This window comes from Barbus barbus, assembly GCF_936440315.1.
Source record: "Barbus barbus genome assembly, chromosome: 39".
In the NCBI taxonomy this organism is placed as follows: Eukaryota; Metazoa; Chordata; class Actinopteri; order Cypriniformes; family Cyprinidae; genus Barbus; species Barbus barbus.
Genome location: NC_136717.1, coordinates 8971284 through 8986026, shown reverse-complemented (window position 1 = coordinate 8986026; position 14743 = coordinate 8971284). Strand labels below are relative to the sequence as shown.

The 14743-nt window shown below is 36.2% G+C and overlaps 1 protein-coding gene across 4 annotated transcripts in view; it reads left to right on the top strand.

The window, feature by feature from the left end:
- LOC306859086 (kinesin-like protein KIF21A) overlaps positions 1-14743 on the top strand; it is a 43252-nt gene that overhangs the window by 12303 nt on the left and 16206 nt on the right. For 2 of the 4 annotated variants that reach the window (XM_079399906.1, XM_079399905.1), the window contains exons 2-12: positions 3255-3477; positions 7414-7596; positions 8644-8793; positions 10176-10307; positions 10636-10803; positions 11619-11734; positions 11837-12032; positions 12248-12437; positions 13125-13188; positions 13274-13474; positions 14409-14456. In XM_079399906.1, the coding sequence (XP_079256032.1) occupies positions 3255-3477; positions 7414-7596; positions 8644-8793; positions 10176-10307; positions 10636-10803; positions 11619-11734; positions 11837-12032; positions 12248-12437; positions 13125-13188; positions 13274-13474; positions 14409-14456 (1671 nt within the window). The remainder of the gene's footprint in view (positions 1-3254; positions 3478-7413; positions 7597-8643; positions 8794-10175; positions 10308-10635; positions 10804-11618; positions 11735-11836; positions 12033-12247; positions 12438-13124; positions 13189-13273; positions 13475-14408; positions 14457-14743) is intronic. The other 2 variants (XM_079399908.1, XM_079399907.1) reach the window with 1 other exon arrangement.

Sequence of the window (14743 nt, the reverse complement as noted above, 5' to 3'; positions counted from 1 at the left end):
CTAACCCTGAACCTACCCCTAAACCTAACCCTACCCCATGTAGTTACCTTATATTACCAGTACTTTCTTGGGAAGAAAGCTCAACGGAAACAAGCCACAGCACACTGAAATTAGCACAACACAACGGAAACAAGTGGCAGCAGAACGGAAATAAGTCGCAACACACTGAAATTAGCACAACACAACGGAAACCAGCCGCAACACAACGGAAACCAGCCAACGGAAACAAGCCGCAACACAACGGAAACAAGCCACAACACTGAAATTAGCGCAACACAACGGAAACCAGCCACAACACACTGAAATTGGCACAACACAACGGAAGCAAGCCACAACACAACAAAATTAGCACAACACAACGGAAACAAGCCATAACACAACGGAAACAAGCCATAACACAACGGAAACAAGTCGCAACTCAATGGAAGCAAACCACAACACAACAAAATTAGCACAACACAACGGAAACAAGTCGCAACTCAATGGAAGCAAGCCACAACACAACAAAATTAGCACAACACAACGGAAACAATTCGCAACTCAATGGAAGCAAGCCACAACACAACAAAATTAGCACAACACAACGGAAACAAGTCGCAACTCAATGGAAGCAAGCCACAACACAACGGAAACCAGCCGCAACACAACGGAAACCAGCCGCAACACAACGGAAACAAGCCGCAACACAACGGAAACCAGCCACAACACACTGAAATTGGCACAACACAACGGAAACAAGCCGCAACACAACGGAAACAAGCCGCAACACAACGGAAGCAAGCCACAACACAACAAAATTAGCACAACACAACGGAAACAAGCCATAACACAACGGAAACAAGTCGCAACTCAATGGAAGCAAGCCACAACACAACAAAATTAGCACAACACAACAGAAACAAGTCGCAACTCAATGGAAGCAAGCCACAACACAACAAAATTAGCACAACACAACGGAAACAAGTCGCAACTCAATGGAAGCAAGCCACAACACAACAAAATTAGCACAACACAATAGAAACAAGTCGCAACACAACGGAAACAAGTCGCAACTCAATGGAAGCAAGCCACAACACAACAAAATTAGCACAACACAACAGAAACAAGTCGCAACTCAATGGAAGCAAGCCACAACACAACAAAATTAGCACAACACAACGGAAACAAGTCGCAACACAACGGAAACAAGTCGCAACACAGCGGGAACCAGTCGCAACACAACGGAAACCAGTCGCAACACAACGGAAACCAGTCGCAACACAACGGAAACCAGTCGCAACACAACGGAAACCAGCCGCAACACAACGGAAACAAGCCACAACACAACAAAATTAGCAAAACACAACGGAAACAAGCCATAACACAACGGAAACAAGTCGCAACTCAATGGAAGCAAGCCACAACACAACAAAATTAGCACAACACAACGGAAACAAGTCGCAACTCAATGGAAGCAAGCCACAACACAACAAAATTAGCACAACACAACGGAAACAAGTCGCAACTCAATGGAAGCAAGCCACAACACAACGGAAACAAGTCGCAACACAATGTAAACAAGTCGCAACACAACGGAAACAAGTCGCAACACAACGGAAACCAGCCGGAAACCAGCCGCAACACAACGGAAGCAAGCCACAACACAACAAAATTAGCAAAACACAACGGAAACAAGTCGCAACTCAATGGAAGCAAGCCACAACACAACAAAATTAGCACAACACAACGGAAACCAGCCGCAACACAACGGAAACCAGCCGCAACACAACGGACACAAGCTGCAACACAACGGAAACCAGCCGGAAACCAGCCGCAACACAACGGAAGCAAGCCACAACACAACAAAATTAGCAAAACACAACGGAAACAAGTCGCAACTCAATGGAAGCAAGCCACAACACAACAAAATTAGCACAACACAACGGAAACCAGCCGCAACACAACGGAAACCAGCCGCAACACAACGGACACAAGCTGCAACACAACGGAAACAATCACAACACAATGGAAACAAGCCACAACACAAGGAAATTAATCCTATGCATTGTGTTGTGGCGATTTCGTTGCGTTTTGCACTACTGGACCACCATAGATTTGCCTTAAAGAAAAGATTTATCTGTTTTTATTTTCTTTTTCGCTGTAAAAAACTTAACATTTAGTTAACATGTCTAGAACACTTTATTGTTATTATTTTTTGTTCATTTATTATCAATTATATTTAATACTAAAAACTAATAACAATTTCAAAAATATTGTTGTTTTCATATTTAAGTCATATTTCTTGCACCAAAAATGTATCATTTAGTTTTACATGACATTTATTTTTACCCTCTCACTGACCACTTGCATTGCATTAATTATTGCGTTCGGACACATTCCAAGTTCTGCATGGGACTTGCATAACTACTGTATAATCATTTACTTTCATATACATTGTGTAGTAACATTGGTAATGTTAATGTGTGTTGGGTTTACATCTATGTGAATGAGCTTGCAGTTTGGATATCATAACCATCAAATTACTACTGTACATTTTTGTAATTCATTTTCAAGAAATCATCTAGATGGACCAAGAGGATGCTTTGTGCTCTTAATATTATATAAATCAGATCATAAATTCTAAATGTTTCTGTGATACATCCCCTTCAAAAATCAATGGAATAAGGGCTAAAAAGTAAAAGGCAGAGCAGCAGGTTGTGTTGAAGGAAAGGTTTAAATAATGAAAACAGAAAACGTGAGTAAATGAATCCCAGGGTGTGACTGTTTACCTATCGTGTTGCCAGGGCTTCCTCTCTCGCTCTCCTCTAACAGAGAACGTCTGTGTTCATGAACGAACTCAGGATTGGAATGTTTTGGCATTTTCCACAAATACAGTATTCTTGAAGACCTTTTTAAATCATTAGAGGCTTTTTTTTAGATAAGCCATTATGTAACAACTAGTATGAATAGCTTATAAAAAATACAAAATTTGTATCGACTGTTAAAATAGGAATTTTGCCCTGTCCCACCTCAAAGATCTTGACTTTCTTGACTGTATACATGAATTAAACACACACATCAAATCAATATCAAATATCAGATCAATAGATTATTGGAATATACCAACTTTTTAACTGTCATACAACAATTCGCCATTGTTCATTCAAAAATATTTTTTTACAGTTTTTTTTTCAATCTAACTCTGTTTCAAGATAAAAACATTTATTCAGATAAATAATTTGCCTCTTTAACTTAAACACTCTCTATTTTTCTAGGATTCGTCCACAATTGGCAAAGGAAAAGATAGAGGGATGTCACATCTGCACGCTCGTGACCCCTGGGGAGCCCCAGGTTGTTCTGGGAAAGGACAAGGCCTTCACGTTTGACTATGTTTTTGACATGGACTCGCAGCAGGACAGTATCTACAGCAACTGCACTGAGAAACTCATTGAAGGCTGTTTTGAAGGATATAATGCCACTATCTTCGCCTATGGACAGGTAAGACTGTAAAATTCCAATAAACCCAGTGATGAAGTGAAGTAATTCAATCCACACTGAAAATGTTTCTGTTTTCAGCCCAGAACTTTCTGGTCCAGAAGTTTTGCATTTCAGCCTTAGATTTCATTAGTATTATTGGAATTAAACGTTCTGAACACAACTTCTAGCACACTCTCATGGCAGTTCGAAACTATTCTCCGGTTTCACAGACAAGGCTTAAGCTAGTCCCAAACTAAAATGCATGTTTGAGCTGCCTCAACTGAAAATATCTTGCTCTAACATACACTGCCCTCCAAAAGTTTGGAAACACCCCAACCTTCCTAAACCTTCCAACAAGACAATGACCCCAAGCACACTTCCAAGCTGTGCAAATCCTATTTGGAGAGGAAACAGTCAGCTGGCATCATGTCTGTCATGGAATGGCCTCCCCAATCACCCGACCTGAACCCAATTGAGCTACTATGGTAGGAACTGGACCGTGATGTCCGTAATAAGTGTCCAACCAGTGTGAATCATCTTTGGGCAATCCTTCAGGAGGCTTGGAGTAATATATCAAGTCAATGTTTGAATAAACTGACAGCTCGGATGCCCAGATTATGCAGAGCTGTAATAGCTGCTAATGGAGGATATTTTGATGAATCGAAAATTTTAGTTTTTTCTATGTATAAACTGTTTATGTAATAAAATGTTTTCGTAGTTTGTGTTGTCCCTTATCAGTGCAAAAGTATCACAAATTAACAACGATTCATGCCAATATTGTCCAAAACCCCACTTTTCTAGGGCGTTTCCAAACTTTTGGAGGGCAGTGTATCTTAAAATATGTCAGTGTCATGATGCACACCTTATTGTTTTCTTCTAAGGAATTTTTGTAGAAGTTGCTTAAATATCTTATTTTAACTAAGGCCTAGTCCTGGCTTAAGCTAAGCCCCATTTGTGAAACCGGGCCTATATATTTAGTTTTGGCTAATTTGTATGAATTTTTTCATAAGTTTTCATACAGTCTGTTTTTGCAACACTGATTGTTTTAGGGATGTATGTTTAGAGTGGATCTTCATGCTTTTTTCCCATATGAATATCATTGTACCAATTCATATGAAATCATCACCTCACAAAATAATTACATTTGAATGAATTGCTTTATTTGAACTGTTTAATAGGGCCAGTTCAAAAACCAATTCACAGCGTGTTACATGTTCTTGATTTGTAAAGAAATATTTAATTAAATCCTGAAATCTTTTGTTAGTTGTTTTAGTGATCTTAAACTTATCTGTTCAAGTCTAATACTGCAGTGATTAAGTATTTTTGTAGGCCAACCTGGAAGCTAGCATCGCCCTTTGTTTTTTTTAACCAAAACCCAACAGAATTTTTCGATTGGCTTTAGGCTTACTGGAAAAAATAAGGTCTGTGACCAACAAAAGTTCATGATTATATGCACAAATGAACTCAAATTTTATGAATCCTAAAGCCTAAATATAATCACCAGACCTAAATCTAAATGAAGGCTATAAACAACTACACCACGGTTACAAAACTTCAACGCCACCACCTTTCACCAGTTTCATAAAATAATTCTAGTAAGTAGATGAACTTTCCTGTTTGGTGAGATGATGTTTAATGTCCCTAACAACACATTTAGTACCATTTAGCCACTTGTTAGCCAAGTAAAAGCCTTAAAAAAATAACAAGGGAGTATTATTGATGTATTTTATGTTTTAGAATAAAACATGAAAATATTTTGAGCTTGTGTTAACCACAGATATTATGTCAGGCATTTAATCAAATATCCATTCAATAATCCATTGACTTTTCTGGGTTTTGTTCTGCAAAATTACCTCACCATTTACCATAGTTTTTTGTGCCAAATAAATTAAGCTATTTATAAATTAAGCTGTTTGATAGGTATTCATTTAAAAACATGCAGCCTCAAATAGATTTCAGTGTATTACTTATTTTTTTGTCAGAAAAAATCCAGAAACTTAAACTTGTTGGAAGCATAATCGTGTTGATGTTGAATTCATGCAATTGTGGTGTAGTTCATTTATAGGCTTATTTAGGCCGTGTTCACACTTGGCGTCTTTTTCAAAGCTGCCGGCGTCTGTTTTACATTATAATCCTATGGAGTAAACCGTGTTTTCAAAAAAGTCCTGAGCGCTTTTTAAAATGCCACCGCCGGCGTCTTTTTCTGCAGCTCAGAGCGTTTTTTCGAGTTGAAAAAAGTTCAACTTTTCTGAAAAAAACGCCCTACGTCAAGCGCCTTTTTGACAGCTGACCAATGACAAGCGAGTAGCGAGATCTGTCGTTTCCATAACAACAAGAAGAAAAATGGAGAAGGTGCCGCAAACCGTGCATCATCCAACCGGAGCTCCTGGACTAAATTGTTGTAAGCACCATATTGGTTTCTTCCTCGTATAATGTCGTGCACCCACAAACGTCGTTGTGAATCGACATTTTCTTTCCCGTTAACTACAAAAGTCAACGCAAGAGCCAACTTTTTAGTCTTTCTTGACATTTCTGCAGTACACAGCGCTAGGCTACTGTTGCAGCTGTTGCTATGGCAACAAAAGACGCTCTCGGCTGCTATTTGTAACAGATGCTGCCAGCTTTGTTTTTCATTAAAAAAACGCTCTTGTCAACTTTTTCTAGTCAAAAAAGACGCCAAGTGTGAACACGGCCTTAGGCTGCAGAATTCATAAAAGTTGTGTTGCTAACTACATTTGTTATGGGATAACTAGTAAGTGCTTTATTTTGTTGTTTTTTAACTACTTAATGTATAAATGTATACATTTCAACTTATTATCATTATATTTGTTTCTGTATCATTGTTATATTGACAAAAACTTGGTAACATTTTTTGTTTGTTTGTTTGTTTTTTAACAAAGCAACGCAGTGACCGTATAAGCAATTGTGGAGCATGCTACACATCAAACAAAGCAAACAAACCATGAAACTTCTCTCAGAACCTGAACGATGGACATGTTTAGACAAGAATGCTGCATTTTTTTTTTTAGTAATCTAACACTAATAGATTACTAAAAAAGTCTAATCCCCTCAGTCCAAATGCGTTGTTTTTGGTTTTTCCCCCCAACAGAGGTAGTGCATTACTTCTTAAGTGCTGTCTTTGAATAATGATAAAAAAACTCTCCCTCATGAAAGTCCCGCCTCTTCGTCAGCCTTTTCTGACTTTTGTTAATTCTCCTCCTGTTGTTCTGGGGTCTTGTCGTCCTGTCAGCGTCTCTTTCAGTGAGTGATGTGCGCTCAGGCCCTGTGTGTCATTCCTCTGTGTGTCTATGGAGACAGAGACCCCAAACGTCTTTTGTCTGGACTGTCACCCCCCCTTCGTTGCCTCGGCTAAAAGAAAATGTCTCTGCTTCACATTTACCACACATATCAACAGCATAGGCAGGTTTTCCACAAGACTGTTTTTTGACTAAGACTTTTTTTAACCTTAAATGAGCCTTAACCTTTAAACCGAAGATGCATTATGTGAATGCTTGGCTAAAGAGATGTGTCTTTAATCTAGATTTAAACAGAGAGAGTGTGTCTGAACCCCGAACGTTATCAGGAAGGCTATTCCAGGGTTTGGGAGCCAAATGTGAAAAAGCTCTACCTCTTTAGTGGACTTTGCTATCCTAGGTACTACCAAAAGTCCAGAGTTTTGCGACCTTAGGGAGCGGGTTGGATTGTAGCGTGGTAGAAGACAAGTTAGGTACGCAGGTGCTAAACCATTTAGGGCCTAATAGGCAAGTAATAATATTTTGTAAATGATACGGAACTGAATAGGTAGCCAGTGCAGAGACTGTAAAATTGGGGTAATATGATCATATCTTCTTGAATTTTAATGTACAATGAGGAACTTTGAAACACATCATAAGTTAACTAATAATATCCCCTGTTTGAGTGAACTGGTTAACCTCACATCTTCCTGAATCTTTTCAGACCGGTTCAGGAAAGACCTATACCATGGGCACAGGCTTTGATGTGAACATCAATGATGAGGAGTTGGGAATTATTCCACGGGCCATCAACCACCTCTTTAGAGGCATCGAGGAGCGAAGACAGGTTGCGACAGAACAAGGGCGACCCGTACCTGAGTTTAAGATCAACGCCCAGTTCTTAGAGGTAAATAACAACCTTAACTGTCAGTTTCACTTGAAGTTTGGTTTCATTTGAGCTCAAGAAACTACCATTAGCAATCTTTCAACTGAAAGAGGTCTTATTTCCGGTCTTAACCCTATGATGCACAACAAATCTAAGGTGACCCGACTGAGTTTATTTTTTCTATTTCTTTGCCAGACATTAATTTCATCATTCAGAATTCCAGGAATTCCTCAATTAACTGTTTTTGATCATCACAAATCCTTATTTTTATTTTTAATTGATTTTTGAATAAAAATCATTTTTGTGTCACTACCCTTCTAATGCACAAACATGGGTCTAATATGACCTGTATTTTTGATTTCCATAAATCATTCTGTTTATTTGTCCTTTCGTGGCAAATAAACATATTTAAAGTGTTAAATGTGTTGGTCTCAATAACTGCTAAAATAATAATTTTAACCAAATGTCTTTATTCTTTTTTTGTTGTTTTTTCATGCTTGCATAGATGGGTCATTTTTGACCCATGTGTGTAAACTTGATGTAGTAACACACAACCTAGGGAAAAAATAAAATATCAATTTGTCCAGAATGTACTGAACTTTTTGGTCATTGTAAAAAGATATTTTAAATATTCATGGATCATGGAATTTATAGATCAGAGAATATTAAATGCCGAAATAAACAGATTTCAAAAGATGAAACGAAGAAATGCCCAACGAAGGATGAAATAACATAGGAAATGAATACGGGTCATTTTAGACCCATGTCGTGCATTAGAAGGGGTTTTCATAGCTTGTTCATTAAAAGGTTAATGGAAGTGAAGATGTTGAGTTATCTCTCCATATCAGCACTGAGGTTTAAATGTATCATCTGATAAGTGTAACAGAGCTGCTGTCATGCTAATGGTGGTGTTGACAGCATGCCACAAATATAACATGCCTGTCGTAACTTTGGCAGAGATTGGCAGATGTTGGAGATGTTAGCATACATGTCTGAGCTTGGCTAATTAATTACTTAACCACTCCTGCATATTTTCAGCTGACTAAGGTGCGGTGTTTTGTTTCATAGTTGTACAATGAGGAGGTGCTGGACCTGTTTGATTCCACTCGAGATGTGGAGGCCCGCAAGCATAAATCCAACATTAAGATCCATGAAGATGCCAATGGAGGGATTTACACAGTGGGAGTCACAACACGAACTGTTAGCTCAGAAACAGAGGTTGGTTGTATACTAGGGTTTAAGGACATATCTTAAGCCTTTCTGCATTTGCTAAAATGTATTTTATTTATATATATTTATTTATGTATTTTATAAAATACATTTTAGCAAATGCAGTATATATACACACACACATACTTTTTTCTCCAGAAGTTTTCCCTTATAAAAAATAAAATAATCAGTGCAGTCAACTCGATTAATCACGATTAATCGCATCCATTTAAGAAATGTATGTAATATATATTTATATTTCTGTATAATATGCATCTTATATACTGTAAATATGAAAATATGTATACATGTAAATATTTCTTAAATATATACTAGTGCTGTCAAACGATTAATCGCATACAAAATACAAATTTTGGTTTACATAATATGTGTGTGTGCTGTGTATGTTTATTATGTATATATAAAGACACACACACAGCATATATTTTGAAAATATTCACATGTATTTACGTGTATATATTTATATTCATATAAATTATATCATATATAAATATATTTATTATATAAACTTAACATATATTTTTTTAAATATATACATTCATGTGGATTTATATATACATAATACATATAAACAGTACACACACATTACGTAAACAAAACAAAAATGTTTATTTTGGATGCGATTAATTGCAATTAATCATTTGACAGCACTAATATATACATGCATCCGTGTGTACTTATATACACTTGTAAATAAACACAGTGCACACACATATTATGTAAACACAAACTTTTATTTTGGATGTGATTAATCGCGATTAATTTGATTTGACGTTACTAAAAAATAATATCTTTGATTTCGATTTTTTTTCTGAAAAAAGTGCAGTGATTTAAAAAATAATTATTTATCTATAAAAAAAAAAATTCAGTTGTTTTAAATAAAAGTTATGTTTATTATATTTATTTTTACTTTTTGTCAGTTTAATACAAATCAATTATCAGTCAATTTTATGTAATGAACATGTATAATAAAATACATTTATAGTAAAAAAGTAAATAAGTTGTATTGTTTACATTTTCCAGATTTATAAAAAAAAAAGTAAATTTTTCACAAGAATACAACTTTTTAAATAAATTGTATTATTTATACTGTGCTTTCTCTTTTTATTAAAAATGTTTTTTAGTTTTTGTTTCCTTAAAAAAATCAAACATCTATAGGTTTGTGGGTTGTTTAAAAAAAAAACTATTTTTTTTGTCTTTATCGAGTCTTTTTTTCCTTTCAAATAAAAGTTGATCAGTTATTTTAAAGTTTAAATTACCTGTCCATCCATCATCATCAATTCATGTATTCCGTCATTGTCAGTTATGCTCAGGAGAGGTGAATTATCCCAGTATTGATTACCCAGAATTCTCCTCTCTGTCTCTTTCAGATGATGCAGTGTCTCAGATTGGGCGCTCTGTCCCGCACCACCGCCAGCACTCAGATGAATGTCCAGAGCTCACGCTCTCATGCCATCTTCACCATTCACCTGTGCCAAGTTCGCGTCTGTGCCTCAGACAATGTAGGTGGCGCCGCCTGGCTATCAAATCTCCTACAGCTGGAAAAATTTAGCTTAGATCACCCTCTCACACAACTGTGAAAGTGTGTCTGTTATACTGTTTGGTCATCAAACCACAATTGAGTCACATTGAAAGTGTCTCCACCGAATATTAGACACATGTTGAACTCTCTTTTGAAAAACAATATTTTAAGATTTGATTGAGAACAACCTTTAGTAAAATTGTAGTTTAAGATAAGTGTGTTAGCTTTGTATTATTGGGGTATTTAGGTAGACTGCGTTATAAAATACTATAACTCGCTTCAGTTTTTAATTTTATGTTTTCTTTCAGGACACGGAGACTGATAACAGACTGGCGAATGGCTCCTCCGAAATTAACGAGTTTGAGACGCTATCAGCTAAATTTCACTTTGTGGATTTAGCTGGCTCTGAGCGACTGAAGAGAACAGGGGCCACAGGGGACCGAGCCAAAGAGGGCATTTCTATCAACTGTGGACTGGTAAGAAAAGAAGTGGAAAATGGGCAATTCATAAACACTAAAATACTCACAGTTTCTCAAGTATAGCTACAAGACATAAACAATATGTGTTAGCATGATTTCAGTATGATAAAATTGCTAAGTAACCTTTTCTGTCTGAAATTATGTCCAGTTTTACTACAAAACTACAACATAAAATGAAATAAAATCTGTAATATTATAAACTTTATAATGGGGCATGAAAACTTTTTGAATTTGACGATCAAGGTAAATTTAACTTAATTTGTCTTCTGGAAAACATGTAAGTAGCTTAATGGCTCTTAATGCATGTCTTTTCCTTCTGGAGCATCAGTGAGCGTTTGAACCTTCTGTAATAGCTGCAAATGAGTCCCTCAGTCATCCTCAAAATCATAGTCATTGTTGGAAAGGGTTCAAATACACAAAAATGCTGGAAAACCAAATAATTTGTGGGACCTGAAGGATTTTTCTGAAGATCAGCAGACAGTTTAACACAAGGGACTCATGAACAACTATCACTAAACAAAAAAAACACAGCTTTGGATCATTCAGGAAACAACACAGTATAAGAATCAAGTGTATGTAAACTTTTGAACGGGGTAATTTTTATAAATTCAATGATGATCATTGAATTTAGACATTTATATGATGCCTCCTATGTTGGTAAAATAATTAACATTTTGCAGATTCTGGAAGGTGAATGTAAAGTTTTGACTTCAACTGTGTATATATATATATACTTCTGTATATATCTACTGTATATTTGGTCTGTATTACCTTTGATAACTAATAATTTTGTCTGTGTTGTGGTGGTAAAGTTAGCTCTTGGCAATGTGATCAGCGCTCTGGGTGACAGGAGCAAACGCTCCACACATGTGCCTTACCGTGACTCCAAGCTCACTCGCCTGCTTCAAGATTCCCTAGGAGGAAACAGGTTAGCATCTGTACATTATTTCCATTTTTAGACATTTTATTAGGAGATATTCCAGGTATTTGTGCAGTTTTTTAAACATTGCCTCTCTTTTGTGACCTAAAGTGAGACAGTGATGATCGCCTGCATCAGTCCATCAGATAGAGACTTTATGGAGACCCTTAACACGCTAAAATATGCAAACCGTGCTCGCAACATCAAGAACAAAGTGATGGTGAACCAGGACCGGGCCAGTCAACAGATCAGTGCTCTGAGAACAGAGATCGCTCGACTGCAAATGGAGCTCGTGGAGTACAAAACGGTTTGTGCAGCTTCTATATTTGTCTCAAGTTTGTGTCAGAATTAGATGTTTGTGAACAAGATTTTGTTTATATAATATAATAAAGGAACTTTTCTTAATTTTAGTTTTCTTAATTTAAATGAGTAAAAATTTTTTTTGTATATACGTTTAATTTTAGTTAAATTACCTATAACACATAAAAATATAATATAATGTTACTTTTTTTTTTTAAACAGGGCAAGCGTATGGTTGGTGAGGACGGTCTGGAAAGCATCAATGATATGGTGCATGAGAATTCCATGCTGCAGACAGAAAACAATAACCTGCGTATACGAGTGAAGGCAATGCAGGAAACCATTGATGCCCAGAGAGCCAGACTCACCCAGCTACTCAGCGACCAGGCCAACCAGATCCTTGCCAGAGCAGGTACAAACAATGACATATAATGTCAGATATTTAAAATGTACTAGTAATAATAATGCTAATACATAGCAAGAGAACAATACTAATGCTGCAATTTGAAATTAAACTTTTGAATTGATAGTTAATTAAATAAATAAAGAAAGAAAGAAAGAAAGAAAGAAGAATAATCAAATGTATGTGCATTTTATAGGAAATATAAGTGTATCAGTGTAAGTGTATAACAACATATAATCCATCAGATAGTCCCAAACAGCAACCCTGTTGCCCATGCTTTTTGTTTGTTTGTTTTTGCTTTGATTGATTGATTGTTTGTTTGTTTTGTTTATTATGTTTTGTTGAAATACGTTATTTTATTTATTCTGTTTGTTTAATGTTTACTGCCAGAAAATATTTTAAAAGGGTTTTGTTTGTTTATTTTTGTTGTTTTGTTTTGGAAATGGTTTCAAAATGTTTTAGTTAGCAGGGTTGCATGCTCAGAAAATAAAATAAAACTGAAGTGGAGAAAACTTTTTAATGAAGAACATTTCCCTTTAATGTTTAAAAAAAATAAAACATTGCGACGCACCTACTTGGATTAATTGTTGCCTAGATGGATTAAGATCTCCTAGACACAAGAGAGATAATTTCCTTCATCTCTAAAATACATTATTGTGATGTTTTTACATATCCAGCAACATCTACTTTTTGCAGGTGAAGGGAATGAAGAGATCGGAAACATGATCCAGAATTACATCAAAGAGATTGAGGAGCTCAGGTAATGCACCGTACATGTACACCCATATGTTAGAAGTTCTTAACCTCTCTATATGTGTAATCTTTGTGTATTGTGTGGTCTTCAGGGCAAAGCTACTTGAGAGTGAGGCTGTAAATGAAAACCTGCGGAAGAACCTGTCCCGTGCCTCCACCCGCTCTTCATTTTACGGTCCAACCTCCGTTACCCCCAGCCTCCTTGCACCAGAAAAAGATGCCACAGACATCATTGAAATTGCAAAGAAAGACCTGGAGAAACTGAAGAAAAAGGAGAAGAAGAAAAAGAAGAGGTGAGCTACTGATATTGATGCTTAACTATGCAGCTGAGGAACAAGAAACTCAGATTTCCTTTTTATCCCTAGACAAAGCAGGGTGTGTCAGGGATTGCTCTGCTCTGCTGTATGCCTCAAATATGTGGTATACAATTTCTATGCTTCCTCGCAGGCATCCTCATTGTGATAACTTGCTTCGAATAGGACACATTTGCAAAATTCTGTAAAACAAATCCATTCATGTGACCGTACAAGTTCTAACAAGTCCACATGCAACAAGGCAGCTGACCTATGGCAACTGGTTATTGCAACTTAAATAGTCATAGTTAATAATAAATTAATGGAATTTAGTCATAAATTATTTTTCATCCTTTTTTTTTCTTTTTTCTACAACTTTTGAATATAAGTAGTGCTAGGCAACGATTAATCCAAAATAAAAGTTTTTTGTACGTAATATGTATGTGTACTGTGTATATTTATTGTGTATATTTAAAGACACACACATACAGTAAATATTTAGAAAATAATTACACGTATTTACATGAATATATTTATATTATATATTTACTATATAAGCATAACATATTTTTCTTAAATATATACATGCATGTGTATACACAGTACACACACATATTATTTTGGATGTGATTAATCGTTGCCCAGCACTAAATATAAGTATATGCTTTAAGTATAAAACACTTTAGCTTAAGTTTAATACAAAAGTAGGCTACATTGGTTGTTTGAGAGTGTAGAGAGATTTTATGTCATTGGCAATGATTCATGGGAGTGTAGTCACTGCTAAGTTTTGTTTACATCAGATTCTTTTATTCAAAAAACAAAAACAAAAAAATGGACGTATTCCTGTTCCTCACATGTTCTTCTCTGCCGTCATCTTTGGCACTTGGTTCCTCTTACTCTCACTCATCTCCACCAAAACCCCTCACTCTTGAAGACTCCAGCAGATGGATGAAGGTGCTCATGAAGACCTTGAGAACGTCAGGTTGGAGAATGTCATCGAATGTAGTTTTTCCACTAACCGTAGTCAACGCACCATGGAAAATTTGACCCATCGTACTGATCTTTTCACTTCTCCAATATAACACTTTAAACATCAACGGTTCGAGAGTTTAGTGTTTATGAACCTGTTTCAAACCTAGTGAGCTTCCAGTATCTACATAGTCACCAACACCAAATAGTGCTCTTCGGGTTAAGCAGCACATGGGAAAGTTTGACATTACCTAACACTCAGTTACTAAAAACATAATAGATAATACATAGTCTACAATT